This window comes from Narcine bancroftii, chromosome 6 (genome assembly GCF_036971445.1).
Source record: "Narcine bancroftii isolate sNarBan1 chromosome 6, sNarBan1.hap1, whole genome shotgun sequence".
Taxonomy (NCBI): Eukaryota; Metazoa; Chordata; class Chondrichthyes; order Torpediniformes; family Narcinidae; genus Narcine; species Narcine bancroftii.
In genome coordinates, this window is record NC_091474.1 from 127,468,468 (window position 1) to 127,496,332 (window position 27,865).

At 38.4% G+C, this 27,865-nt stretch overlaps 1 protein-coding gene and 1 long non-coding RNA gene across 8 annotated transcripts in view; one reads left to right on the forward strand and one right to left on the reverse strand.

Moving 5' to 3' along the window:
- Window positions 1-27,865, reverse strand: part of LOC138736468 (collagen alpha-1(XXI) chain-like) — a 330,315-nt gene that overhangs the window by 206,605 nt on the left and 95,845 nt on the right. For all 7 annotated transcript variants that reach the window (XR_011340296.1, XR_011340298.1, XR_011340295.1 and 4 more), the window contains exon 9: window positions 14,501-14,563. Coding sequence is in view for 1 of the 7 variants with exons in the window: in XM_069886041.1 (XP_069742142.1) it covers window positions 14,501-14,563 (63 nt within the window). In the remaining 6 variants the exon portion in view is untranslated. The remainder of the gene's footprint in view (window positions 1-14,500; window positions 14,564-27,865) is intronic.
- The window catches only part of LOC138736470 (uncharacterized), a 35,698-nt gene continuing 29,591 nt past the window's right edge, over window positions 21,759-27,865 (forward strand). The window contains exon 1 of the long non-coding RNA XR_011340299.1: window positions 21,759-21,825. This is a non-coding gene — a long non-coding RNA (uncharacterized lncRNA). The remainder of the gene's footprint in view (window positions 21,826-27,865) is intronic.

Genomic DNA, 27,865 nt, shown 5'->3' on the forward strand with positions numbered 1-27,865 from the left:
CAATTTGGGCAAGTGTGAAAGTGAAAAAGTTTTGGGAAGATCTAAATCAGATATTAAATAAAATCACAAAAAACAACATACCAAAAAATCCAGAGATATTTCTTCTAAGTAATATAAGAAGTAAAGAATTAGACCTTAAACTGGATGAAGTGCAAAAAAGATTTATTATGATAGCCTTGGTGGTAGCAAAAAAATGTATAATGTTAACTTGGAAATCAGAAGAGAGCCTGAGAGTATAGCAATGGTACATGGAAATGAATAAATGTATTCCATTGGAAAAAATAACATATAATTTAAAAAATAAAGTCACATTATTTGAACAAATTTGGGAACCGTACATGGAACACAACAGAGAGGGCCTACCGCGGACCTCCACCCCTAAAATGATAGAATGAGAAGACGATGAAATGAACTGATCCAGTGTGTAAAAGTAGATGACTCGATTTTCTTGTTTATTTTCATTGTGTGATGACATTGTTTAATGGGTTTATTGTATTGTATATGTTGAATGTTTAATGGGTTTGAAGGGGGTGGGAAGGAGGGAAGAAGGGAGGGGGAAAAAGTGGAGAAAATGACACTATGTATATTCAAGAGGGAAATGTTTGTGTGTATTTTGATTAATATGGTTCATAGTGTGAAAAATAAATTTTTTTAAAAAAAAAAGCATCATCCCTACCCAGATTGTTCCCTCCGCTGGCCCCACCAGGACCGTTTTCCCTGCCAAACAGCAGAGCACGGACCTGCCTGCACCCCGGCGGTCCCGCAGAAGGAGGAAGTCACCGGTGCGACTAAACCTATAGCTAAATTTTATTTTTCCCTCCCTCTCTCGTGGTGTCAAAAGAGGGGGGGGGGGGTTCTGTTTAAAAAGAATGTAATAGTATGGATTGTATGTACTAATTGGTCGGTAAAGGCTCGAGCTGGCCCGCCCCCTGATGACATTCTCACCTGGAGTCCTCCCCTGGGACCCAGGCCATAAAGGTCAGGCCACCTCTCCCTTCCCTGCACTTCCCTAGCTTGGATCTGGACCAGCTCAAGTCTTCTGTACAATAAAGCCTATTGTTCCCCTCAATCTTTGTCCTTGTGATTATTGGGGCAACTGGTAGTGCCCAGATCTTCCAACAACTTTTCCTTTTTTTAACTATTCCAACCTTTATTAATTCTTTTTTTAAACTTTTTCGGATAGAGGAGGGATTCACAGTCTAACCCCATGTCATCACATGGCACATCCCTGTTACTCCCTGATTCTGAAGCCATCAAACTGTCAACAGGAATTCTAAGAAAAATATTTAATGAGATCCTGCTATCAAAAACCATGTTTTCCATGTCCACACATTTGTTAAGATCATCCTGCACTATTCTGGATACTTGCAGTTATTAGCACTCAAGAGCCTAAAATCCTCTGTAGTGATATGTGTGGCTATCACAGGAATGTGTAGTTTTCAAATGTCCATTCACAGTCCCACACTCTCCAATGAGAAATAAACAACAAATGATAGTGCCACATCTCAAATGTACATCTCTTATCTGCCACCATTGCATAAGGGAGTTCAATGATAATCTCTGAAGAACAGAGTATATTTCATTCTTTCTTGCCAGCAAGCAGCAGATGGAACAAGCACTTGGGGTCATAATAATTAAAGACATTCCCACAACTTGCAGTCAATTGCACACATCGTTTTATACTCGTACAGAATGTTGGCAATCTGTGCTACTCCTTTAGCTCTGTGCTATTGGATGAGCTGCATTGGAAGCTGAGTCATCAAGCAGCAGTTGTGGCACACAGTTGTGTGAGACAGGAATTGGTTTCCACTCCAACAATGGAAAGCTGACCCATCCGTTAACAGATCAGCTAACAAAAATCAGTGAACAAAATCCTGTGCAAATTTGATGCTAGATTTTGCCATATTCTAAGACATTCTACACAAGGTTTCTAGCAGGCTTGTTACTGCTCAATACAGCTTCGATGTGTACATATTCCTGTAGTTATTTAGCACATATTTAGAAAGTGGCATTTTAAAAGTATGATTAGATGCTTATTATGTTTGAAGATAACACATGAACATATCAACAGACATTAAATCTTCAAAGGGAGCACTGTTGATTTCCCACTGCCTTCAAATTCTGGGGAGTCAGCTGTACAATGTTAACATGGTCTTATTTTGCCTACAAATTTCAATCCATGACAGAGAGGATATTATTTATTTTACACAAATCCTTACATGACAGTATTGGATTAAAGAAGTGTTATGATCTAGCAAGGGTAAGAAATGGAAAGATATGTCTTTTACTTGAAGTTAGTTTTGGCAGTAGTTACAAGGACATTGTTTTAAACTGATGAGAATGGTTTACTGTTTAGTTTTACTCCTGTGATCCTGAAACACTGTTCACAAACATTTATTTCAAAGTGACTACAGTATTGATCAAGAATGCTTGTTTAGTGCCTTTTTCAGAAATTTAGCAAAGACCAGTGATGCCTCAAAATCAATGATAGTATAATACATAGTAGTTTAATTAGAATTATTTCTGTTTCTGTATGATAGCCAAATTATCTTCATGTTTGGTATATTTCTGCAGAGAAATTTGAATTGGCTTGTTTTACAAGAATATAGCCATTGAAAAAAAAAGGGTATTTTATCTCTTTCAAACAACAGACAGGATTAAAATTTTCCATATCAATTCCACAATACTTAAGCAATTTATATCTTTACATCAGGCTGTTTCCAACATCTATATTCAAATAAATACAGTTAACATAATAAAATTAGAACATAGTCCTCACAATATGTATTATTTGTTGAGCTCCAAACAGATGTAAAACATATCCCTAGTTAACTGTTTTCATACTTCAACTTTCCACCAAAGTTGTAGGCCTTGTTATTCTTATGGGAACCACATCCAGCATTATTACACAACTAGTATCTACATTATCTTCCAAGTTGCAACAAATTGATAACACAAAGGAATATTTCTGAACAAAATAGACACAAGGAATAATATTCTGAGGACAACTATTAAGGAACTTCAGCTTTTGGCCATGAATAAATGGAAATCACAGGCATGCTGCCCAGGACTTTCCATCTACATGGATCTCATCATATGCAGAGCCAGAGAATGAGATACCCTGCCAATACAATAAAGGGAAAATTGGCCCAGTAAACAAAAGAAAGTGCTTTCATTAGAAATCTAAATAATATTGCTCTTGTTCAAACTTTGTTTTTATGATAAATCTGGATTTTTATATAGTCAACTATTGATTTACCAACTTGTAGCCTAACCCTGAAAGATTTTAAAGGATCATACTGTTCACTGGAAAAAACTGCATTGTTTGCAAATCTTCAGAGAAGTCCTATGAATCTTTCAGAGAATAAAGCAAACATGCAGTAACTACAGGTAGAATAGTAAGACTAAAGTAAAGTGATTAAACAAGAAATTTTTTGAAGTTTACAGTATTTACACATAGGATAATCTTAGAGTTGTACTTTATTACCACACTGGCAAACCCCTAGACATGGCATTGACCATTGATAGGAAACATGGTTTGTGAAGCTGGAAAATAACGTCATCTGAACATGAAAAGAGAAAAGATGATTTTAAAAAGAATTAAAAGGTAACAATTTCTTTCTTACAAGATTCAAATGATGTGGCTTACACAAAATCATTGAAGAATGTGAAGATTTTGACAAAGATATGCTGGAATGATTCAGTCAAAAGGAGTGAAGATATTCATGTATCTGGATGTATTTGTGCTAAATAGGTCAAGACTTGATACCCTAGAAATGGAGGGAATTTTAGCTCCTCACTTCACTCGCTCATGGAGTTTAAAGTGATATGGATGCAGATCTTGTAAAAGACCCTAAGGTGAAGCCATGTGGAGGCAAGTCAAAGAAGAGGTACCATTGCATTCATTGTCAGAATCAGAATTTATTGTCATGAAGTGTGCTGTTTTGCCGCAGCATCACAGTGCAAACATTTATATAAAACACATTTCAAAGTAAATAATAGTGTAATAAAAAAAAAGACAAAGGTAGATTTCATTCAGGAATCTGATGGCAGAGGGGAAGAAGTTGTTCTTGTGCTGCTGATCTTCAGGTTCCTGTACTTTTTTCGTGATGGTAGTAGAGGGAAGAGGGCATGGACTGGATGTTGGGAGGCCTTGAGGATAGAAGCCACTTTTTTAAGACACTGCATCTTTTTGATGTCCATAATGGAATGAAGACTAGTGCCTGTAATGCCACAGACTGAGTTAACACCCCTCTGGAGTTTCTTCTTGCCCTGAATATTGGCATCCCCATACCAGACAATGATACAACCAGCCAGAATGCTTTCCGTGGTTCACCTGCAGAAGTTTTGAGTTTTTGGTGACGTACAAATCTCCTCAAACTCTTCACAAAGTATAGCCACTGGGTAGCCTTCTTTGAGAATTCCATCGACATGGATGCTCCAGGACAGATGCTTGGAGATGTTGGCGCCCAGGAATTTGAAGCTCTTGACCCTCTCCACTGCTGACCCCTCGCTGAGGTCTGGGTCCATGTTCTCCTGATTTTCTCCTAAAGTCTCCTTGGTTTTGCTAACGTTGAGTGCAAGCTTGCTGTTGTGACATCACTCAAATATTGTATAAGAACTGTACCCAGAAAATATTTCCATTACAGATGAAACTGGACTTCAGTGGAAATGACTAATGACAAAGCACTCATTTTAAGCTGAATAGTGTGCTCCAATCGCGTCCAGTCTGGAGATAGGCACAGTCTGATCATTATATTTTCAAAGAATAGTTTGATGTGATGATTGTTCATCATTCAGGGCACACCTACTTTTGCAAAGGTTGTCCAGAAAGGATATAGCTGCTGGATAATGCCTCTTTTTTTCTCACAAAAACCTTCTCACATCAGATAATGGTAACATTTCCATCAATTTGAATCACAAAATGCAATTTCTGTATTCTAGCTTATAGATCAAGGAGTGATTACATTAAAAGCAATCATAAACTGTCTGAAGCAGGCTAAGAGAGCAAATCATTTTGATAGTTTTCTGCAAAAAGTTGACTTCTCTGGATTTGATTTATGAAGTAGCCAGAGAATGGAATACAATGAAACTAATTTACTGATCAAATCAGGATGGCAGCACGTGATGCAGCTAGCAGAGCTACTACCACACAATTCTAAAGTCCAGGATTCAATCCTGATCTTGTCACTGTCTATATGGAGTTTCCATGTTTTCCCAGTGACCTCAAAGATGAGGAGATTGTAGTTAATTGTTAACTGTAAAAACTCCTAATTTATAGCTGAGTGGCAGAATCTGGGGGAAACTAATGAGAATGTGGGGATAACAAAAAAAGTAACGTAGGGCCAATGTAAATAGATGGTTGATGGCTGGCGCAGACTTGCTGGGCAGAAATGCTAATACTTGTGCTGTATCTCTTTGACTTCCGGAGAATTTTATCCACATATAAGCACTGAGAGCAATTTGGCTGAGCTACAAATTTCAGCAACATGTCCAGCATAAATTCTGCATCAAAACAATAGAGGTTACAGGGAGAAGGCCAGGGAGTGGATCTTGATTAAACGGCAGAGAAGACCCGACAGACCAATTGGCCTACCTCTGCTCTTATATTTTGTGATCTTGTATGCAAAATAGGTGAAAATTCAATGCAGAAAATACAGAGCAATAACTGGACATTTAATGGCATGAATCAGGATATGGGCTACTTTTCCTGATTCATTACATGGTCAAACTCTAGAGTATTGATGAATAAAAGAAGAGAAGGAAGGCTGGATTCTGCACATCGGATTTCTCATCAATCCAATCCCCTCTCCCTCATAGTGGGTGAGACAATGTTTATTTATGTAGAGGAGCAAGATGGTGCGTCCGTGAATGATTTCCAAAAATACTACAGACCAAATTTCCAAATAAGACAAGGCAATCAATTAAAGAAACAAATTTGACTGAGTAGCTTAGGTAGTAAGATAGTACTAGATGCAATAAAAGTGAACTGTGTTAATAGTTAGGGCTGAATTTCAATAATGTAATGAGATCCTGGCAGTTACAGCAGCATGCTTGTCAGTGACTTTGTAATCCAGCCATTAGATTAAAATATTATTTCCAGATTTCCTGACCAATTATGTTGAGTGCAACAATGATGATGTGCACAATTTAATTTTTGCTCCTCTTTTTATACAGGCATTGCAAATATGATTTGGACGGATTCTGCAGTTGATTACAGATCACAAGGTAGAAAAAATGCAAATTGGAAATAGGTCAAGTTTGGCCTATAATTAAATTACTGCTCGCAAGACTAAATGAGCCCATGTAGGAACATAATATATCCTCTTATTATGATACATGAAAGAAAAACCTTCAAGTGATACAAAGAGATGCTACTGGAGGTCACTCAGTTAAGTAAGTGTGGTTTTCATTTTTGCTAGAATCAGTATCTCAACTAATTTATGATCTCTTTACTCAGAAAAGTTGAATACAATGACCCAAGTCCTACATTCTGACTATGTTTTATCCCAACCAAATTAATCTTGTTTCATAAATGTCTGCCTCTTAAGGCTATAATTTTGTCAGGAAAATGTATGGTTTTTTTTCCTGTCATACCATTGTTCCTTTTCTGGCTATCTCTTTCTGCTATACCTCTGTAGCAGTTCTTGGACAGTGACATTACATATTAATGGACATAGAGCCAGATTTAGACACAGTAATTTACAGTTAGGCAGCAATAATTGTTACAAGTCAACATCGATTACCATTTATCCATGTCATATCTATACAAATTTATAAACACGTCCAAACCTAATACCCCTCATCCTTTCTTTTCCTCTCACCCCATTCCCTAAACTTCAAACACTCAACACATGGACAAGTGGGTAACAAAAAAAGACATTTAAACAACAAAACACCCAAAACATTGGGATAAATCATATCGGGGAATTATGGGTCAGATCTGACGCAGCAGGGAGGAACCAGGCCGATTTCCCTTTGTTCTTTGACTTTTCCTGGCTGGGCTAAGGCAGGCCCCTCATTTAGGATGAGTTAAGCCCCAAGGCAAGATTGTACTTTTCACAGCAGTGTTCCCATGTGGTTTAGCTACGGTTGGCAGATATTTTGAAAGGTGCCCTCAGGTTGTAGGTCATCTTCTCCAGGGGAACACAAGCTTGCATCTCCCTGCTCCACTGCGCAATGCTCAGGTGAGAGTCGGATTTCCAGGTAACCGCTATTCAATTCCTGGCCACCGCCAATGCTATCATTACAAACTGAATTTGGAATTTAGACAACTTTATTATAAGTCTTATGTCCATCATGTTACCCAGCAGGAACAACTCAGATCCTGTGGGATTTCCTTGCCTATGATTTTCCTAGGACTTCACCTAACTCTGCCTAGTAGGGGCTCACCTTGGTACATGTCCAGGTCATGTGCAAAAAGGTTCCTGTCTCAATATTGCATCTGAAACACGGATCCAACAGTTCCAGCTTGGACCTGTTAATCTTTTGTGGTGTTAGGTACAGCTGGTGCAAGAAGTTGTAAATCACCAGCCTGTATCTTGCATTGAATTCAATGGTCATGCTGATCCTACACAAGCTGGACCAGCACTACTCATCAATCATTGTTCCTAAGTCCTACCCCCACTTTTATGAAGACCTCATTTGGGTTCTTCCGCTTGGTGCAGGAATTACATTGCTGAAATTAATTTTCAGTTTTCCCCTTCAAATCTGGTCTCTATGTCACTGCACTTTTGCAGGGCCATGGTTGGACCTAGTTTGTCTTGGAGAAAAGATCTTATCTGAAGGTAGCAGTGGAATGTTTTATTTGACAACTTATACCTCTGTTTAAGCTGCTCAAATGACAACAATTGTCCCTACTTGTAACAGTCCTCTCTGCATCTGATGCCATTCCTGCACCAGGTGTTCAGGATCATGTTACCTATCGTCAAAGGTATTAAACGGTTCGGAGTCAGGGGTGTTTTTGGAGACAGCCCCCTAAATACTATCATCTTTCTGGTACATCATCAGTACGTTCTTTCAGTCACAATATGAAATGTGTGGATGCTCACTGATGATTGCATAATCATCTGTTTTAGCATCAACTCCTCAGCAAATGAACAGCCTTTGGCTGGATTTCCTATCCAACTCATCAAATAACTCATATAAAAAGAAACACCATGCAATTTTTTTTTACTTTGTAAAATTTCACAGTTCACCTCCCACTTAACTATCAAGAGAAAGGTTAATATTTAATTATGAATAATCACAATATTAAACTTAAAGATTTCACATGCTCAGAGGAAGTTTATATGAATTCTACTGCCTAATGCCAGATCCTGAAATGTAGAGCCCCTAAAGAGGGGCAGAATATATATATATATATTTTTAAATTACTAGCTGATCAGTTTGGGAGCAAAAATTGAAGTTAAAACATTAAACCACACAACTAAACAATGAAGAATATGGCAGGATACTGAAAAGCCAATTTTCTGGAGAAACATTATCATACTTTCCTACAAGGGACGATTCGTTTCCATAAGCTGTGAAAGAAAAATGTTACCCTCCCAAGAAAAATGACTCATCCATCAGAATAATGTAAAGAAAGCCAAACTGGTAAGTGTGCAGCTGTTTTCTCCTCCTAATTCTGTAAGTTCCTAAGACATTCAAACATTAACCCTGTTTAGGGAAACATAAGATAGTAGCCAATGCCTTTTAAAGAATGCCATGTAGTAATAGGAATAATGGTAAGTTAGCAAAGTTTATGTAATGATCTCTCAAAATTGTGAATTATTAAGCTCTGACTTCAAACATTTTAAGACAGTAAACATGATAATTAGTCTCTTCATTTTTGGAAAGAAAGTTCCAACATGCCCATTGTTAAAATTCTGGTTGTCATCCTTCATACTTAAATATGTGAATACTCGGATGCTGATAAAAAATTATAGTAAAATTCTGTTAATTTGCAATTCGACCATTCATAAATACCAATAGTTTGGGATCTGGCTTACCAGATAATGTTTGCATATTCTCCATTCAATCCAAGATACAAGAGCAGAAGTAGGCCAATGGCTCAACAAGTCTGCTCTGCCATTTAATCATGAGGTGATCCTTATCACTCAGTCCCACTCTCCAAGCCTTCTCCCCACAACTCTTGATGCCCTGACTAATCAATTTGATGCCCTGACCTGGCCTGTCAATTTTTGTCTTAAATCTACCCAATGACCTCGCCTCATGTTCTCTCTTTTATTCAACTGGGCTTCAGTTTTTATGCATCCTTTTCACTCACCTGAACTCTTGTTTCTGCATTCCTTTTTTACTCACCTGGGCTCCAGTTCTCATGAATCCCACCCAAGGGTTTACATTTCCTGTGTTTCATTCTCTCATCTGCTTTATGAGTGTGATTATCATACTAACACACTTCCCTTTCACATATCAGGGCCATAGTTTTCTTAATCCCTAAGGTTTCTCAAATTCCTTTAACACACCAGGGCTTGATTCCTACACTCCTTTTAACATAGAGTGGCATTGGTTCACTTGCTCCTTCTAACATACTAGGGGTCCTGTTTTCCATGCTCCCTATAACACAATGGAGTTTCAATATTCCTTTTAACATGCTGAGCGCTTCATTTAACATACTCAGGCTCCAATTCCCATATTCACTTTAAACTCACCAGGGCACTATTTCCTTGCTGCCTTCCTTGAAACCAATAAGTTCTCTTTCTTGTGCTGTCTTTAAACTTAATAGATTTAATGGAAAATATATATTTTTTTACGAAACACACATAATGAGCATCAATAGACAATCAACCAGACAGTGTTTAATTTTAAAACACTTATTTTATTTCTAACTTTTAAACTATCCTTAAAACTAAATCTATCCCCAACTATGCACAGGTGTACTGGTGTGTGTGTGGGTGTGGGTGATATACTAGAAAGTTACTTCAAACTTCAGTCTTTTAAATTCAGTGTTAAAGTGTAGGCCTTGGAAATTTGATGCCCAGAATTAATGTTGAACTGATGGAAGACTTGAGTTATGGATGCTACAGAGTCACAAAATCTCCTTGCGTTGCCTTTGAAGAAATGTCCATCCACACGAGCTGTGGTCATAACACTCCTGGTCCTTTTGTAAGCAAGACTCGAGCTGGGGAGCCTCCACGAAGCTTCCAAGACCCTGGCACTGGTCTCTCCAAGTGACCTTCACTGTTAGTCACAATCTAAAAGTCCTTCCTGACACAGGTTGTAAAGGCATGGATTGTGTATACTAATTGGCTCGGGCTGGCCTGCCTTCTGATGACACTTGGTCTCCTCCCCTGGGACCCAGGCCGTAAAGGTCGAGCCACCTCTCCCTTCCCTGCACTTCCCTAGTTTGGATCCGGACCAGCTCAAGTCTTCTGTGCAATAAAGCCTATCGTTCCCCTCAGTCTTTGTCATTGTAATTATTGGAGCAACTGGTAGTGCCCAACACAGGTCAATCCTCCGAAAATGCCCAGTCATTCACAGAGCATGCTTTATTCTGAATTCCACAAAAATGGCTGACACGAGAGCTGGTTCAAAAAGTTGCTTTCTCTTCAGCAGTCAGAATGGTTCTCCCTTGCAAAATCACAGGGTCTTTGCAAATGTATTGAATTCTGGAACACACTGTGACAAGCCTTCCCTCAGTTCTTCCAATGTAACGAATTGTCGCTGGACTGTGACTTGTGTTGTGCTTGTGTGAAATGTTAACTGTGACCATTTATACTATCCCTTAGAGTGATAATCTCATTTTACTAAAACAGGAGCTCATAATAATACCTCTGTCTTAATCTGAAACTATGAACTATGTGTTGGTGTATTAATTGAAAATCTACCCATGTTCCAAGTGAATTTAATGGAGTTTTAATGTTTTACCAATGTCCTGTATCAAACAAAACAGCAGATTCTTTAGGCATATGATTAAAGGGTGGCAGGTACAGATAGGCATAGAAAATAATGCCAGGGTTTTAACCCCAACAATTTGATAAAATGTCACAAGTAGCTGAATGATCACACACAATTGGTCAAAGTCAGTGAACATTTTTACAAATGCCAAATCTCAGCAATCACATCTCAAATTTTAGTCACTTAAAATGATTATACTCCCATTCTCATAACTCATAATCTCCATCAGCCAGGACTCATACCTAACATATGTATCCTTTGACTCTTACATATTTGGTATTGTTGTAAACTTCACACCAATATACAATGCTAGCTATTTAATCATCAAAGCCTCATCATCAAACAGATTGTAAAACAATTGCTGAAAAAAATCCTCTCATCTAACCTAGATGGTGACAGCAGGAACTAACCAGAGGGAAATATACTTATCTACATTTTCTAAATTCATTGATGAAATGGCCTTTACCAGATGGAAATACCAGCATTGAGACTATGATCACTTATGGATTTGCTCTACTCACTTTACACCTATGACTATGTACCTCAGTACAACAATAACACCGTCTACAAATTTGCCGACGATACCACGGTAGTGGGTTCTATAAAAAAGGGGATGAGTCAGCGTACAGGAGTGAGACTGAAAACTTAGCTGAATGGTGCACCAACAACAACCTTGCACTCAATGTCACCAAAACTAAGGAGCTGATTGTTGACTTCAGGAAAGGAAAGCCAGAGGTTTACAATCTAGTGATCATTGGGGAATCAGAGGTAGAGAGGGTGAACCAATTTAGGTTCTTGAGAGTCACTATCTTGGAGCATCCTTCCTAGACCCAACACACATGTCAGCGCCTCTACTTCCTCAGGAGTTTGCGGAGGTTTGGTATGACATCAAAAATTCTGTCAAATTTCAACAGCCAGGAGTAACTGTGGAAACAGATTCAATAGTAGCACTTCAGAGGCTTCTAGACAAACATAAATATGAAGGTGATGGATGGATATTTATCAGATGCAAGCAGTAGAGTTTTCATTTGATTTGGAAATCATGTTCAGCATAGACACCTGGGCCAAAGGGCCTGTTCCTGCGCTATAGTTCTATGTTCCCCAATGTTGCTTGTGGACGTAACTGAAGTCGCTTCTGCACATCCTGCATATTTTTCTTAAAGTCGAAGTCTAGTACTCAGAACTGGACAAATGCTGTAAATGTTTACCATTTTTGGTGTCTCTGAAAGCCCACATTCCCTTAGCCTAGAACATGACAAGTTCCGAGAGCCCAGAATCAAACCCATTGCCTTGATAAAACTAAATGGAGACCTCTGGATACATTTATGTCAATATTGAGGTAAATTATAGATGAATTTTAGAACAAACAGAGGTGTGGTGGAAAGTGGGCTGACCAGTTGCATTATGGTCTAGTATGAGAACACCAATAACCCTGAGCATAAAGCCCTCCAAAAGGTAGTGAACACAGCCCAGGACATCATAGGCAAAACCTTCCCCACCATTGAGTACATTTACTTGGAGCGCTACCATCGGAGAGCAGCAGCAATCATCAAGGATCCACTCCACCCAGCACATGCTCTGTTCTCGCTGCTGCCATTAGGAAAAAGGTATAGGGGTCACAAGACTCGTACCACCAGGTTCAGGAATAGCTGCTACCCCTCCATCATCAGGCTCCTCAACGACAATCTCATTCAGAGACTTATTTAAGGACTCTTACTTGTGTACTTTATTGATTTTCTTTTGTTCTCTCTGTATTGCATAGTTTGTTTACATTCATTATCTGTTTATAGTTTTTTTATGTTTATGGTGTGTACAGTTTATTTTTTGCAATACCAATTAGTGGTAATTCTGCCATGCATACAGGAAAAAATGAATCTCAGGGTTGTATATGATGTCATCCATGTACTCTGACAATAAATCTGAAATCTGATCAGGTTCCATAATCTGACTGAATGCCAAACCAGTTTCCTATGCTAAATAGTTTAGGTTTGTTTATATTTTGCTAACTATCCAACAATTAGGTATGTCTGTAACAGTATCATTGCTAAATACACAATCATCAAACAATCTAAAGGTTACCTTCAATCAGGTATTCAGACCTGCCATATCAATACAGAGGCTGTGGATATAGGTTAGAATTTGTGTATTCTGATATATTGGTTGGCTCATAGAAGACAGAGGGTAGTAGTGGAGGAATGCACTTCAGGCTATATCTTGCAGGGATTGGTGCTTGGGATCTTTGCTGTTTATGATGTTTATAAATAACTTGGGCAAGAAAGTGTGTGGATGGGTTAGTACAGTACATGTGCATTTAATACAAAGATTGGTGGAGTTGTGGACAGTGTGGAGGGTTATCAAGGAATACAATTGGATATACATAATTACAGACATAGGCAGAGAAATATCAGATAGAGTTTAATCCAGACGAATGTGAGGTGTTGCACTTTGAGAGGACCAATGTAAAGCCAATGTAAATAATTAATGTTACAGATATGGACAGGGAAATGACAGATGGAGTTTAATCAGGACAAGTTTGAGGTGTTGCACTTTGGGAGGTCAAAAAATTGGGAATGTTTATGATTAATAGTAATGCTCTTAAAATTATTGATGGGCAGAGAAATCCTGGGGTCCAGGTCCATATCTCATTGAAAGTGGCCATGAAAGTAGATAGGGTAATAAATAAGACACATTCGGTGGAGCATTGAGTATAAAGTAAGTTTGGTCAGGTTGCATAACATTTTTGTTAGGTGGCACTTAGAATACTGTGTGCAATTCTGGTCACCTGTGTGGAGGTTTTGGAAATGGTACAGAAGTGGTTCACCAGGACATTGCCTGGTTTAGAAGGCATGAATTATGGGGAGAGGTTAGACAAATGGGTTGTTTTCTCTAGAGCATAGAAGGTCTGAGGGCAGATATGATGGAGGTGAATAAAGTCATAAGAGGTATTGATCGAGAGGATGGTCAGAATCTAGAGCAAAAGTGTGATAAACTAGAGGGTATGTGTTTAAGGTGAGAGGGAGGAAGGGAGATGTTCAGAGCAAGTATTTTACATAGAGAGTGGTAGGTACGTGGAATCAGCTACCAGGAGTAGCTGTGGAAACAATTTCAATAGTAGCACTTCAGAGGCTTCTAGACAAACATAAATATGAAGGTGATGGATGGATATTTATCAGATGCAAGCAGTAGAGTTTTCGTTTGATTTGGACATCATGTTCAGCATAGACACCTGGGCCAAAGGGCCTGTTCCTGCGCTATAGTTCTATGTTCCCCAATGTTGCTTGTGGACGTAACTGAAGTCACTTTTGCACATTCTGCATATTTTTCTTAAAGTCAAAGTCTAGTACTCAGAACTGGACAAATGCTGTAAAAGTTTACCATTTTTGGTGTCTCTGAAAGCCCACATTCCCTTAGCCTAGAACATGACAAGTTCCAAGAGCCCAGAATCAAACCCATTGTCTTGATAAAACTAAATGGAGACCTCTGGATACATTTATGTCAATCTTGAGGTAAATTATAGATGAATTTTAGAACAAATAATATTCATAAAACCAAGCACAACAGTTTTCTTCAAATAGAGGTGCGTAAACCATTTAGTACTCACAGGCTTACCATCTGCACCAGGTTTGCCTGGATCACCATTTTTCCCTGGTATTCCACTTTCTCCCTAGAAAAAAACACATTAAAAATTAATACTTACATTGTCTGAACTGGTTTCTAATTCCATCAACTTAAGTCCTTAAGGCTGCATTTTTTCACATAAAATGGTAGCATGCCTCATAGTAGTGAGATGAAAAATACAGAATGAGGTCATACAAGAATTCTGCCCCAGATGATTTAATGAGGAATTTGAAAGGGGAGCTGGCACACCACTGGAAGTCTTGGAGCTTTGGTACATCTACTAGAAAGTACATGTGGAATGTTAAGGAGAACAGGGCTTTCGGGGTGTGAGTGTCATTTGCAGACTGTCCCTTCCAGCAAGGAATTGGTGGCCAATTCCATGAAAAATGAAGGACTCAGCCTGATAGGCAAAATTTCAGCTTCCCATGAAGGACAACAAGAACCATAAAAGCAGAATATAAGACATGGAAGCAGGCATGTGCCATTCAGTTCCTCATTTTTATGGAAGCAGGCATGTGCCATTCAGTTCCTAATTTTTGCTTTGTCACTCAATAAAATCTTTTACTTCAACACCACTCTTGCATGATTGATCTAGCTCTTCATTTCTTAATACCTTACAATCTACTGATCACTGTCTTAAATATATTCAGCAACAAAATCTCACAGTCCATTTGGGTGGGAAATTCTAAAGATTCACAACATTCTGGGTGTAATTAATTTTGAGTGCTCCTATGCAGGTTCATTCACTGCTCTTCATTGTTCTGAACAATGTGCTCAAAGAAGCTTTTATAATACCATACCATTCTTGGAATTTAACCCAAAACAGTGTACTGGATTTATTTAGATGCCATTCTGAACAAGTGGCACTAACTTTAAGGTGCATTATGTTACAAGCCCAAAGGACCTCAAAACCCAGCAGCAATAGATATTCACCACGACAAATAGTTATTTAAACAAAAATTGTTTTTAATTATCTTTAAACAAGACAACAGAATCAAACTTTAACTTCTCACTATAAACTTAACCCCCTTCTAATTCTAAGCACACGTGTATGTAATGTGTTGTCCTGGGTAAACTTGTACCTCTCACTTTGTTCGTTTTAGATTGGTCACAGTGTTTGAGCTGTTTCCTGTCTCAGAAAGGAGACAGCCTGTCTCTTGCTGTGGCTTTAAAGACAATAGTCCATTCACTTCAATTAACAGCAACTTGTGAAATCTCCATAGCATTCTCCATAGTTTCTGTAAAATCAGTATTTCAAATAGTATCTGTTTTAAAGTGTGTGCATGTAACCTATTCTACTTTTCCCAATTTATCTCCCCAAAACATTCCCAAATATTGCATCACAATTAATTGATTGAAGTGATCTTAATATTACTTCATTGTTGTTGCCCATCAATTACATAGACCAGAATTGCTCAAAATCATATTTCAGGCTGTGCAACTTATTATTTTTGCAACTTTCTTTCATTGAGAAGATATATGATGGTCAAAGTTTAAAGTTCAAATTTATTGTCAGAGTACCTACAAGACATCACATACAACCCTGAGATTCTTTTTCCTGTGGGCCAGGGAGCATTTCCACTTATTGGTAACTGTAATTGTACTTAAGGAAAAGATACGTATACAAAGAGAGCAATGTAAACAAAGAAAGAAATGTAACCAAACTGACTCTGGAATGCAGAAAAAAGTAATATTCCATCATAAATAATGTGCAAAGTAATTGTCTTAAAATGAGTCCCTGGTTGCATCAATTGTTTAGGAGTCCAATGGTGGAGAGGTAGCAACTGTTCCTGAGCCTGATGATATGAGTCTTGTGTCACCTAAACCTCTTTCCTGATGGCAGCAGTGAGAACAGACCATATCCTGCGTGGTGCGGATCATTGATGATTGCTACTGTCCTCCAACGACAACGTTCTATTTTCTTGATGGTGGGTAGAGTTTTAACTGTGATGTGCTGAGCTATGTCCACTACCTTTTGTAAGGCTGTCCGCTCAGAGGTATTGGTGCCCCCATAACAGGTTGTGATCAGCCAGTCAATACATCTATAGAATTTTGCCAAGGTTTTCGATGTCATACCAAATGTTCACAAACTCTTGAGGAGGTAGAGGCGCTGACGTGCTTTCTTCACGATTATGACATTAGTATGTTTGGTACAGGAAAGGTAGTCCGAAATAGTGACTCCCAGGAATTTAAATTTGCTCACCCTCTCCATCTGATTCCCCAATGATCATTGGTTTTCTTTTCCTAAAGTCTACAATCAGTTCCTTGTTTTTATTAACATTGAGAGAGAAGTTGTTGTTAGTATACCATTCAGCCAAGTTTTCAGTCTCCCTCCTGTATGCTGACTTATCACCACTTTTTATACAGCCCACTACTGTGGTATTGTCAGCAAATTTGTAAATGGTGTTGCTGTCATACCAAGCCACATAGTCATTGTTGTAAAACAAGTACAGCAGGGGGCTAAGAACACAGCCCTATGGCGCTCAGGTGCTGATGGAGATTGTGGAGATGTTCTTATTAATTCACACTGATTGGGGTCTGGATGTGAGGAAATCCAGGATCCAATTACACAGTAGGGTCTTGGGGTTTCCTAATTAGGTTTGAGGGGATGATGGTATTGTATGACAAACTGTAATCAATAAAGAGCATCCTAATGTCTTTGCTGTCCAGGTGTTCTAGAGTTTTGTGTAGTGCCAGTGGGATGACAAATGCTGTAGACTTGTCACAGTAGGCAAATTGGAATGGATCCACATTGCCACTCAGCCAGGAACTGATTTGCTTCAACATCAGGTTCTCAAAGCAGTTTATCACTGTGGATGTGAGTGCCACTGGTCAGTAGTCATTCTTGGGCACCTGTATGATTGGATCTGTTGGAAACATTCTGTTGCCAGAATGAGATGCTAAAGATATGTTAGCAAGTTGGTCAGCACAGGTTTTCAGTACTTAGCTAGAAACTCTGTCCATACCAGATGCTTTCCTTGGATTCATTCTCCTGAAGACAGCCCGCACGTCATCCTTGAGTACTGACAGTAGAGGAACATCAGGGAATGTGGGGGTGTGCAGTGGTTCTTTCTAGTTCTGGCAGTCAAATGGGGTATAGAAGACATTGAGATCATCTGGGAGCGAAGCTATGCTGTCTCCTCCTGCACCAGATTTGGTTTTGTACCAGGTAATGTCATTTAGGCCCTGCCACAGCTGTTGTGTATCCTCTGTTGACTAGATTCTTGTCCAGAATTTGGCTTCCTTTTGAATAAATCTCTAATCACCTGACCTGGGTCAAGCAGATTGACATGACAGTCGAGAAAGTGCACAAATGCCCCAACTTCCTTAGAAGACTAAAGAAGTTTGGCATGTCCACCCTGTCCCTCCAAAACATACAGGAATGGTAGGATAACTGAGTGTAATTGGGAAGCACTGGTTTCATGGGCCAGAAGGGCCTCTACTCTACTGTGCTGTGTCATAAAAAAACTTCTACAGTACACTATCAAAAGCAATCTTGCTGGATGCATCACAGCATGGAGAGAGAGCTGCTTTGCTTAAGATTGAAAGAAGCTACAGAAAGTAGAGAACATAGATCAGAACAAAAGTTTTTCACCCCTCCATTGATTCCATCCACATCTCCTAATGCATAGAAAGGGCAGCCAGCATAATGAGACCACTTTCTTCTTCCTCCTCACATCAGGGAGAAGGCTTAAGAATCTGAAAGTATGCATCAACAGGCTAAAAAAATAGTTTCTGCATTGCGGCCATCAGGTTTCTGAATGAACCCCATAACAGTGCTTTTATGGTGCCTTTGTTTGGTGCTAAATGATCTTCCTTTTCATTGTAATCCAATACTGTGTAAATTGTGTTGTGTACACAATTATATGTAATGTTAGAGATATCCTGTTGGACTGTCGGCAGATGAACCTCCCTGTGTTAGGTATTTTGTGACAAATTTTTTTAAAATTGGAAGACAGCAAATGTAATTCCACCTTTTAAAATGGTGGTGAACAAAAAGGTAGGTAACTAAAGGCTGGTGCTTGAAGCTGAAAAAGAAATTGAGAGATGTCCATTAGGCAGAGAAAGTGTGAAATCAGAAAGGGCATGGCATGTTTAACTAATTTACTGGAGTCTTTGACAATATAATGAGTGATAGAGGGAAACATGGATGTGGTAAATTTGGATCTGCAGAAGGCGTTGAATAAGGTGCTACACAAGGGACTTCTGCATAAGACATGGGAGCATGGAGTTGAGGTAATGTATTAGCATGGACAAAAGATCAGTAAATCAATAGAAGGCCAAGATGTAGGATAACTAGATATTTCTTTAATTGGTAATCCATGGATAGTAGTTTGTCATAGAAATCAGTGCTGGTCATAATATACATAAATGATGTGGGGGAATGGTCTAAGTGTGCTGATGACATTGAGAGGAAAAGCAAATTGTGTAGAGGACACAGTGACTCTGCAAAGATATGGATAGTTTAAAGGAGTGGGCACGTTTCTAGCAGGAAGAAAAATAGTAAATCAAAACTATTATTTAAATGGTGAAAAACTTCAGCATGCTGTTGTGGAGAAAGACCTGAAAGTGCTTGTACATGAACTGCAGAAGTTAGTTTGTTGGTGAAACAGGAAATGAAGAAGGCAAAAAGAGGGTTGACTTCATTGTTAGAGGGATTGCATTTAAGAGGAGGGAGGTTCAGCTGTAACTGTACAGGGTAGAGGTGATGTTGCATTTAGAGTACTGTGGTGAACTGTTGAATGTTCATTTATCTGGCTCCACCCCTTGCTGTGACTGTACCCGTGGCTCCACCCACTTGACCCTGTATAAAGGCTTCAACACCGCCACTCCTTCCCCAGAACCTAGGTCACAGCATGGGATACACTTCAAGTTTATTGTAAATAAAAGCATACTGTTCTGTAACTCTCGTCTTTCAAGTTATTGCTAGCACAACAATTTTATTTACAATAATTTTTACTCCAACGATGGAACAACTCTGGAAGCCCAATAAGCTGGAGATTGACCCACAATTGCCAGAAGCTTCACACAGCTTTGAAGACTTTTTGCAAAATTCCACCAGAATCATGGCCACGCAGGCAAACAAGCTGCACCTACTCTTCTCCCAGGACTGACACCAAGTATTCCCGATGATCAAGGAAACCTCAACGTATGGGGAGGCAATGGAAAAACTGAAAGACCAGTAGAGGGAGAAGATCAATGAAGTATACACCAGATACAAGCTGACTACCTGTGAACAGCAACCCGGAGAATCGAGGGATGAGTTCCTCTGGGCTCTGCAGGGATTTGCATGCGCGTGCAACTTTCACTTAGTGTCAGTCATGAAATACATAGAGGACATGTTCTGAGATACCTTTGTCGTGGGCGTCAGATCGGATTATGTCCGCCAGAGACTACTTGAGCAGAGTAAATCAGACTTAAAAGAGGAGATTGACCTTGTGAAACTGCTGGAGATCACCCTCTGTAACGTGGAGGCTTACTTGGCGAATAGTGCAGCAGCCTCGTGATCCACATAGGTGCCACCATCTTGGGATGAGGGACTGAAAACGATCAGAATGCTACCACTTATGGATAGCGAGCCCACCATAGCTGTGGTCTCCCATGAGCACCCAAAGTGCTACTTCTTTGAGCAGCCAAATCATCCCCGTAAATGCTGTCTGGCAAAAGACACGACATACTCGAAGTGCAGGAAGAAGGAGCACTATACAAAGGTATGTTGAGCTCAGCTGCCTTCTAGCTCCACACCATCGTGTGTGCAGCATGGGGGCCACCATCTTGGATTTCACCAGCTCCTGGAGACAACCATGCTGCAACATGGGAGCTGGCATCTTGGACACTGCCATCTTCCGGGACAATCAAGCCGCAGCATAGGTGCCGCAATTATGCTCTCAGACTATGAATCAGTACAGGCCAGACCATGAATCAACATTGGCCTCTATGGTACTGGATCAAAACAGCCCACATCAGCTCTCCTGGTCCATGATGAACATCTTGGTCAACGATCAGATAATGAGAGCACAGAGAGTTTTATCCACCCCGACACGGTGCAGCTTTATTCCTTTAAAGCAAGGCCAGTAAATTAGTAAGTAAGTCTCCCTGACTCAAAATCCCACTCAGCTGAGATCCATAGTTACATTACCGTGCTGGACACGACCTACAGAGACTTTAAGCTCTTCATCATGCTGCAGTTCTGCGTGTCAGTGCTGCTGGGGTTGGACTTCCAGTGTTATGATGCAGTATGATGGTCCCCTGCCACTCTTCACAGTCTGCAACCCACCGTCAGTAAGCCGGCTGCCCTCCTCTCCAACCAGCCCCCTTCCTCCCCACCCCCCACTCTCCCCCCGCCACTGGTCAGGGGAACATGCGGCCTCTCCATCCTCCACATCAATCCCTCAGTGCTCTCACCCCCAACTGTAACCCAAATGCCACAAAAAGCAGGTGAAACAGTGAAGGGAACAGAACATATATTAAAGCTGTGGTGCAGCGGGTCTTGAATGAGGGGATCATTGAGGCCAGTACTAGCTGTGGAGAGTTCAGGTAGTGTTATTAGTGGAGAAAACACTAACTGGGGTAGAGCCAATTAAAATGAGTATTCAACATTTCACCATGTTAGTACTGTGTGTAATTCTGGTGTCAAGCTTAAGAAAGGATATACTGGCTTTGGAGGTTGTGCAAAGGAGGGCCATCAGGTTGATTCTGGTAATGAGGGAATTACTTAGTGAGATTAGGACTATTCTCATTGGAGTTTAGAAGGATGAGGGAGGATCTTATAGAAACATAGAATTATGAAAGGAATAGATTAGAAACTGCAAGGTTATTTCTTCTGGCAGGTGAGACTAGAACAAGGGGATATAGCTTCAAGACTCAGGGAAGTGGACAAAACAAAAATGAGATGGAACTGTTTCTCCTGGATTGTGAATCTATGGAATGTTCTACCCAATGAAGCAGTTGAAGCCTCCTCATTAAAAGTATTTAAGACAAAGTTAGATAGATTCTTGAATAATATGAGAATTAAGGGTATGTGGAATGGGTGGGTAGGTGGAGACGAGTTCAGGGCCAGATCAGCCATGATCTTATTAATGGTGAAGCAGGCTTGACAGGCCTGACAGCCTATTTCTGGTTTTATTTCTTATGTTATATTCTCATTAATCATATTGTATGTGCTACTGGAACACAAGAAACTAAGGAATGACCACATAGTGAGTTATAAAATTATGAAGTCATAATGGAATAGTCGTCATTGGGAAGGGGAATCTAGAACTAGAAAACACAAGTTGAAGGGAAAAGGGAAAAATGTAAAAGAGAGAGGTGAGTTTTTTTTATGCACAGAAAGTAATGAATACATGGAACAAACTGTCAGAGGAAGTGCTAGAGGCAGATACAATTACAACAGTTGAAAGGCATCCAGAGAAATACTTGAACAGGAAAGACAAATGTGATGAGCATAGATTGGCATCACATCGGCATGGACAAGATGGGCCACAAGGAGCCGTTTCTGTGCTGTATACTTCAACAATCTTCTTAAATTGACTGCTGTTCATTTAGTCATGTGCACATATATTACAGTTAGGCTGAGAATTTCAGGGTTTTGATGAGTGATAAGAAAAAATTACAACACATTTATGTCTAAATGTTGTGCTATTAGCAGGTGAACTTACAGACTTGTTGCCTTAACCTTTCAGAAAATGGGAGATTTTAGAGGTGATGTTACATAAGTTTTAGAAATGTTCTGCATGACACCACCAGCGTCAACAGAATCACAGACGGTAATGAGGAAGTGTACAGGTGTGGGATAGATCATCTAGTTAAGTGGTGTCACAGCAATAACATTGCACTCAACATCAGCAAAACTAAGGAATTGATCGTGGACTTCAGGAAGAGTAAGCCAGGACAACACAAACCAGTCCTCATCGACGGGTCAGCAATGGAGAGGGTAAGAAACTTCAAATTTCTAGATGTCAACATCTCTGAAGACCTATCCTCAGACCATCATATCGATATGATCATGAAGAAGGAACGCCTGTGGTTTTATTTCTTTAAGAGTTTGAAGAGATTTGGGATGTCACCAAAGACTTACACATTTCTACAGGTATACTGTGGATAGCATTCTGTACCACTCTCTGGCTGGTATGGTTAATGTCAACAGCTGCAGTCTGGTGAGAGTCAAAGGCAATAAAGTAAGCTTCACTGCAATCTCCATTGCCACAAAAGAGTAATCCAGGTGCAGACATGCAGCTCTGCCTATATACCTTGACTACTTCTTTTCAGAATCTCATCTTCTGGCAGCTCCTCAAAGATGAAGCTAGACATTTGGCTATTTCTCCCACTCCTCTTTCTGTCTATAGCAGCTACCTGACTTCAGACCTTTCCCCTCTTTATGATATGCTGTGGAACCAACAGGAAGAACTGGAAAGTGGTCTATTAAGCCTGATGTCACAGTACTCTGTAGAAACTTGCAAGGTGAGGTACCTCCTGCCACAATATCCCAGCACAGTTTAATTAAACAGATGTCACCAATAGCCAGCTCTAAATATCGTTACACAACAGAAAATGTGCACAAAATGACGATTGTAAAAGGAAGCAGATTGGCCCAAAACCAAAATGGGTAAAATGGCATGGAAACAATTTACATTTATAAGTTACTCATTAGAAAATTAAATGCTTTAAGTCCAAATCTTAAATCTCAAGCTCACTTAGGCTAATCATGAGCATACAGCAAAAACCTCAAAGTCAGAATATTTTGTTAATAGAAAAATCATGTCCATTGTCAACAGTGCCAGAGCTCAAAAAACCCTGACAGTTTATTTCCAACAAAATGTAAACTGAAGTGTTTTCAGCACAGGCAATAAAACAGTCTCTACATAGTTAGCAAATGGTAGACAGAATCCTCTAACAAAAAAGTCAACAATAATTCAATGTTTTTTCTTAAATTTTTTATTTTTCACACTATAAACCACATTGATCAAGATACATACATTTTTCTTTTCAAATATATAGTGTCGTTTTCTTTCCCCCCCTCTTCCCATCCGACCCTCCCTACCTCCCCTCCCATTCATTTAAAGTACAGAATCTAAGATACATTAAACCCGTCAAACAATGTTGTCACTCAATAAAAATAAACAAGAAATTCCACTGAGTCAATTCTTTTCATTTCCTTCTCCTTCTGTCATTTTAGGTGGTAGATGTCCCCGGTAGGTTTCCTCTATTGTGTTTCATGTACGGCTCCCATATTTGTTCAAATATTGTAATATTATTTCTTAAATTATATGTTATTTTTTCTAATGGAATACATTTATTCATTTCTATATACCATTGTTGTATTCTCAAGTTATCTTCTAGTTTCCAGGCTGACATAATACAATTTTTTGCTACAGCTAGGGCTATCCTAACAAATCATTTTTGTGCACCATCCAAATCAAGTCCAAATTCTTTGTTTTTTATGTTACTTAGGAGGAAGATCTCTGGGTTTTTTGGTATATTGTTTTCTGTAATTTTATTTAATATCTGGTTTAGATCTTCCCAAAATGTTTTCACTTTCTCACACGTCCAGATTGCATCAATTGTTGTTCCCATTTCCTTTTTACAACGAAAACATCTGTCAGATACTGTTGGGTCCCATTTATTTAACTTTTGAGGTGTAATGTATACCCTGTGTATCCAGTTATATTGTATCATACGTAACCTCGTGTTTATTGTATTTCTCATATTTCCAGAGCATAACTTCTCCGATGTTTCCTTCTTTATCTTTATGTTTAAATCTTGTTCCCATTTTTGTTTAGTTTTACCATTTGTTTCCTCATTCTCCTTTTCTTGCAGTTTAATATACATATTTGTTATAAATTTTTTGATTATCATTGTGTCTGTAATCACATATTCAAATTACTTCCCTCTGGTAACCTCAGACTGCTTCCCAATTTGTCCTTCAAGTAGGATTTCAGTTGGTAGTATGCCAACACTATATCGTGAGTTATATTATATTTATCCTTCATTTGTTCAAAGGATAATAATTTATTTCCTTAAAAGCAATTTTCTATTCTTTTGATCCCTTTTTTCTCCCATTCTCTAAAGGAAAGGTTATCTATTGTAAAAGGGATTTGCTGATTTTGCATCAGTATTAGTTTTGATAATTGGTAATTTGTTTTATTCCTTTCTACATGAATCTTCTTCCAAATATTGAGTAGATGATGTAATACTGGAGAATTCCTACGTTGTACCAATTTTTCATCCCATTTATATAATATATGTTCAGGTATCTTCTCCGATATTTTATCTAGTTCTAATCTAGTCCAATCTGGCTTTTCCCTTGTTTGATAAAAATCTGATAGGTAACTTAATTGTACGGCTCTATAATAATTTTTAAAATTTGGCAGTTGTAAGCCTCCTTGTTTATACCATTCTATTAATTTATCTAGTGCTATCCTCGGTTTCTCCCCTTTCCATAAAAATTTCCTTATTATTTTCTTTAACTCCTTGAAGAATTTCTCCGTCAAGTGTATTGGCAATGCCTGAAATAGGTATTGTATCCTTGGGAAAATGTTCATTTTAATACAGTTTATCCTTCCTATTAGTGTTAGTGGTAAGTCTTTCCAATGCTCTAAGTCGTCCTGTAATTTTTTTCATTAGTGGATAATAATTGAGTTTATATAGATGGCCGAGGTTTTTATTTATTTGTATACCTACGTATCGTATTGCTTGCATTTGCCATCTGAAAGGTGATTCTTTCTTAAATTTTGAGAAATCCGCATTATTCATTGGCATTGCTTCACTTTTATTTGCGTTAATCTTGTATCCCGACACTTCTCCATATTCCTTCAATTTCTTATATAATTCTTTTATTGATATTTCTGGTTCTGTTAAGTATACTATAACGTCATCTGCAAATAGACTGATTTTATATTCCTTGTCTTTTATTTTTATCCCTTTCATTTCATTTTCTGTTCTTATCAATTCTGCTAGTGGTTCTATAGCTAAGGCGAACAATAAGGGTGATAGTGGGCATCCCTGCCTTGTTGATCTGCTTAAGTTAAATTGCTTTGATATATATCCATTTACTGTCACTTTTGCCAACGGCCCCTTATATAATGCTTTAATCCAATTAATATATTTCTCTGGTAAACTGAATTTTTGTAATACTTTGAATAAATAATTCCATTCTACTCTGTCAAAGGCATCTATAGCAACTGCTACTATTCGAGCTTTATTTCCTTCTACTGCATGAATTAAGTTAATAAATTTACAAATATTGTCTGTTGTTCGTCTTTTTTTAATAAATCCAGTTTGGTCTAGATTTACTATTTTTGGTACATAGTCGGCTAATCTGTTTGCTAATAGTTTAGCTATTATCTTATAATCTGTGTTAAGTAAAGATATTGGTCTATATGACCCTGGTGAGAGTGGATCTTTGCCTGTCTTTGGTATTACTGTAATTATTGCTGTTTTGCATGAATCTGGTAAGCTTTTGTTTTATCAATCTGGTTGATTACTTCCAGGAGGGGAGGAATTAATAAATCTTTAAATATTTTATAGAATTCTATTGGGAATCCATCCTCTCCTGGTGTTTTATTATTCAGTAGTTTTTTATTATCTCTTGTATTTCTACTATTTCAAATGGTTCTGTTAATTTATTTTGTTCCTCTATTTGTAATTTTGGTAGTTCAATTTTAGTTAAAAATTCATCTATTTTGTCTTCTTTCCCTTCATTTTCAGTTTGGTATAATTGTTCGTAGAATTCTCTGAAGTTTTCATTAATCTCCGTTGGATTATATGTGATTTGTTTGTCTTTTTTCCTTGATGCCAATACCATTCTCTTAGTTTGTTCTGTCTTAAGCTGCCATGCTAGAATTTTGTGCGTTTTTTCTCCTAGTTCATAATATTTCTGTTTTGTCTTCATTATGTTCTTCTCCACCTTATATGTTTGTAGTGTTTCATATTTTATTTTTTTATCTGCCAATTCTCTTCTTTTAGTTGTGTCTTCCTTCATTGCTAATTCTTTTTCTATATTTACTATTTCCCTTTCCAACTGCTCTGTTTCCTGATTGTAGTCCTTCTTCATCTTGGTTACATAACTTATTATTTGCCCTCTGATGAACGGTTTCATTGCGTCCCATAGTATAAACTTATCTTTCACTGATTCCGTATTTATTTCAAAGTACATTTTAATTTGTCTTTCAATGAATTCTCTAAAATCCTGCCTTTTAAGTAGCATGGAGTTTAATCTCCATCTATACATTCTTGTAGGGATGTCCTCTAACTCTATTGTCAATATCAGGGGTGAGTGGTCCGATAATATTCTAGCTTTATATTGTTTTTCTTACTCTGTCTTGCATACGAGCTGATAACAGGAATAGGTCTATTCTTGAGTATGTTTTATGTCTACCCGAATAATATGAATATTCCTTTTTCTTTGGGTGTTGTTTCCTCCATATATCTAAAAGTTGCATTTCTTGCATCGATTTAATTATAAATTTGGTTACTTTGTTCTTTCTGTTAATTTTTTTCCCAGTTTTATCCATGTTTGAATCCAAGTTAAGGTTGAAATCCCCTCCTATTAGTATGTTCCCTTGCGTGTCTGCTATCTTCAAAAAAATATATTGCATAAATTTTTGATCTTCTTCATTAGGTGAATATACATTGAATAAATTCCAAAACTCCAAATATACCTGACATTTTATCATTACATATCTCCCTGCTGGATCTATTATTTCCTCTTCTATTTTAATTGGTACATTTTTACTGATTAATATAGCTACTCCTCTAGCTTTTGAATTATATGACGCTGCTGTTACATGTCCTACCCAATCTCTCTTTAATTTCTTGTGCTCCATTTCAGTTAAATGTGTTTCTTGCACGAATGCTATATCAATTTTTTCTTTTTTCAGTAAATTTAGCAGTTTCTTCCTTTTGATTTGGTTATGTATTCCATTAATATTTAAAGTCATATAGTTCAACGTAGCCATTTCATACTTTGTTTATCTTTCCTTTCCGTTTCCTCATCATCACCTTTCCTTCTTATCCACTTCTGCTTTCTTGTTTTGAACACTTTATAAGACAACATTTCTAAAACATCAAACATTTCCCTTATTCTCCTATCTAAAATTTCTTTAACCCCACTATCCCCTCCCCTTCCTGAGTTGCCTTTTATCCCTTGTTGGGCAACCACATCTCCCCTCTCCATTTGGATTTGCGAATTCACTCGCAAGCGTCAACTGATTTCGCAGTGACCGTAACTCCTCCCCACCCAGCCCCCCCAGAAAAGATTTTAATTTTCATATATAACAAAGGTCACTCTCTTAATTCCCTCCTTACTTCCTCTCTTCCCTTTCTTTCCCTTATTAATTCTTATCTATAC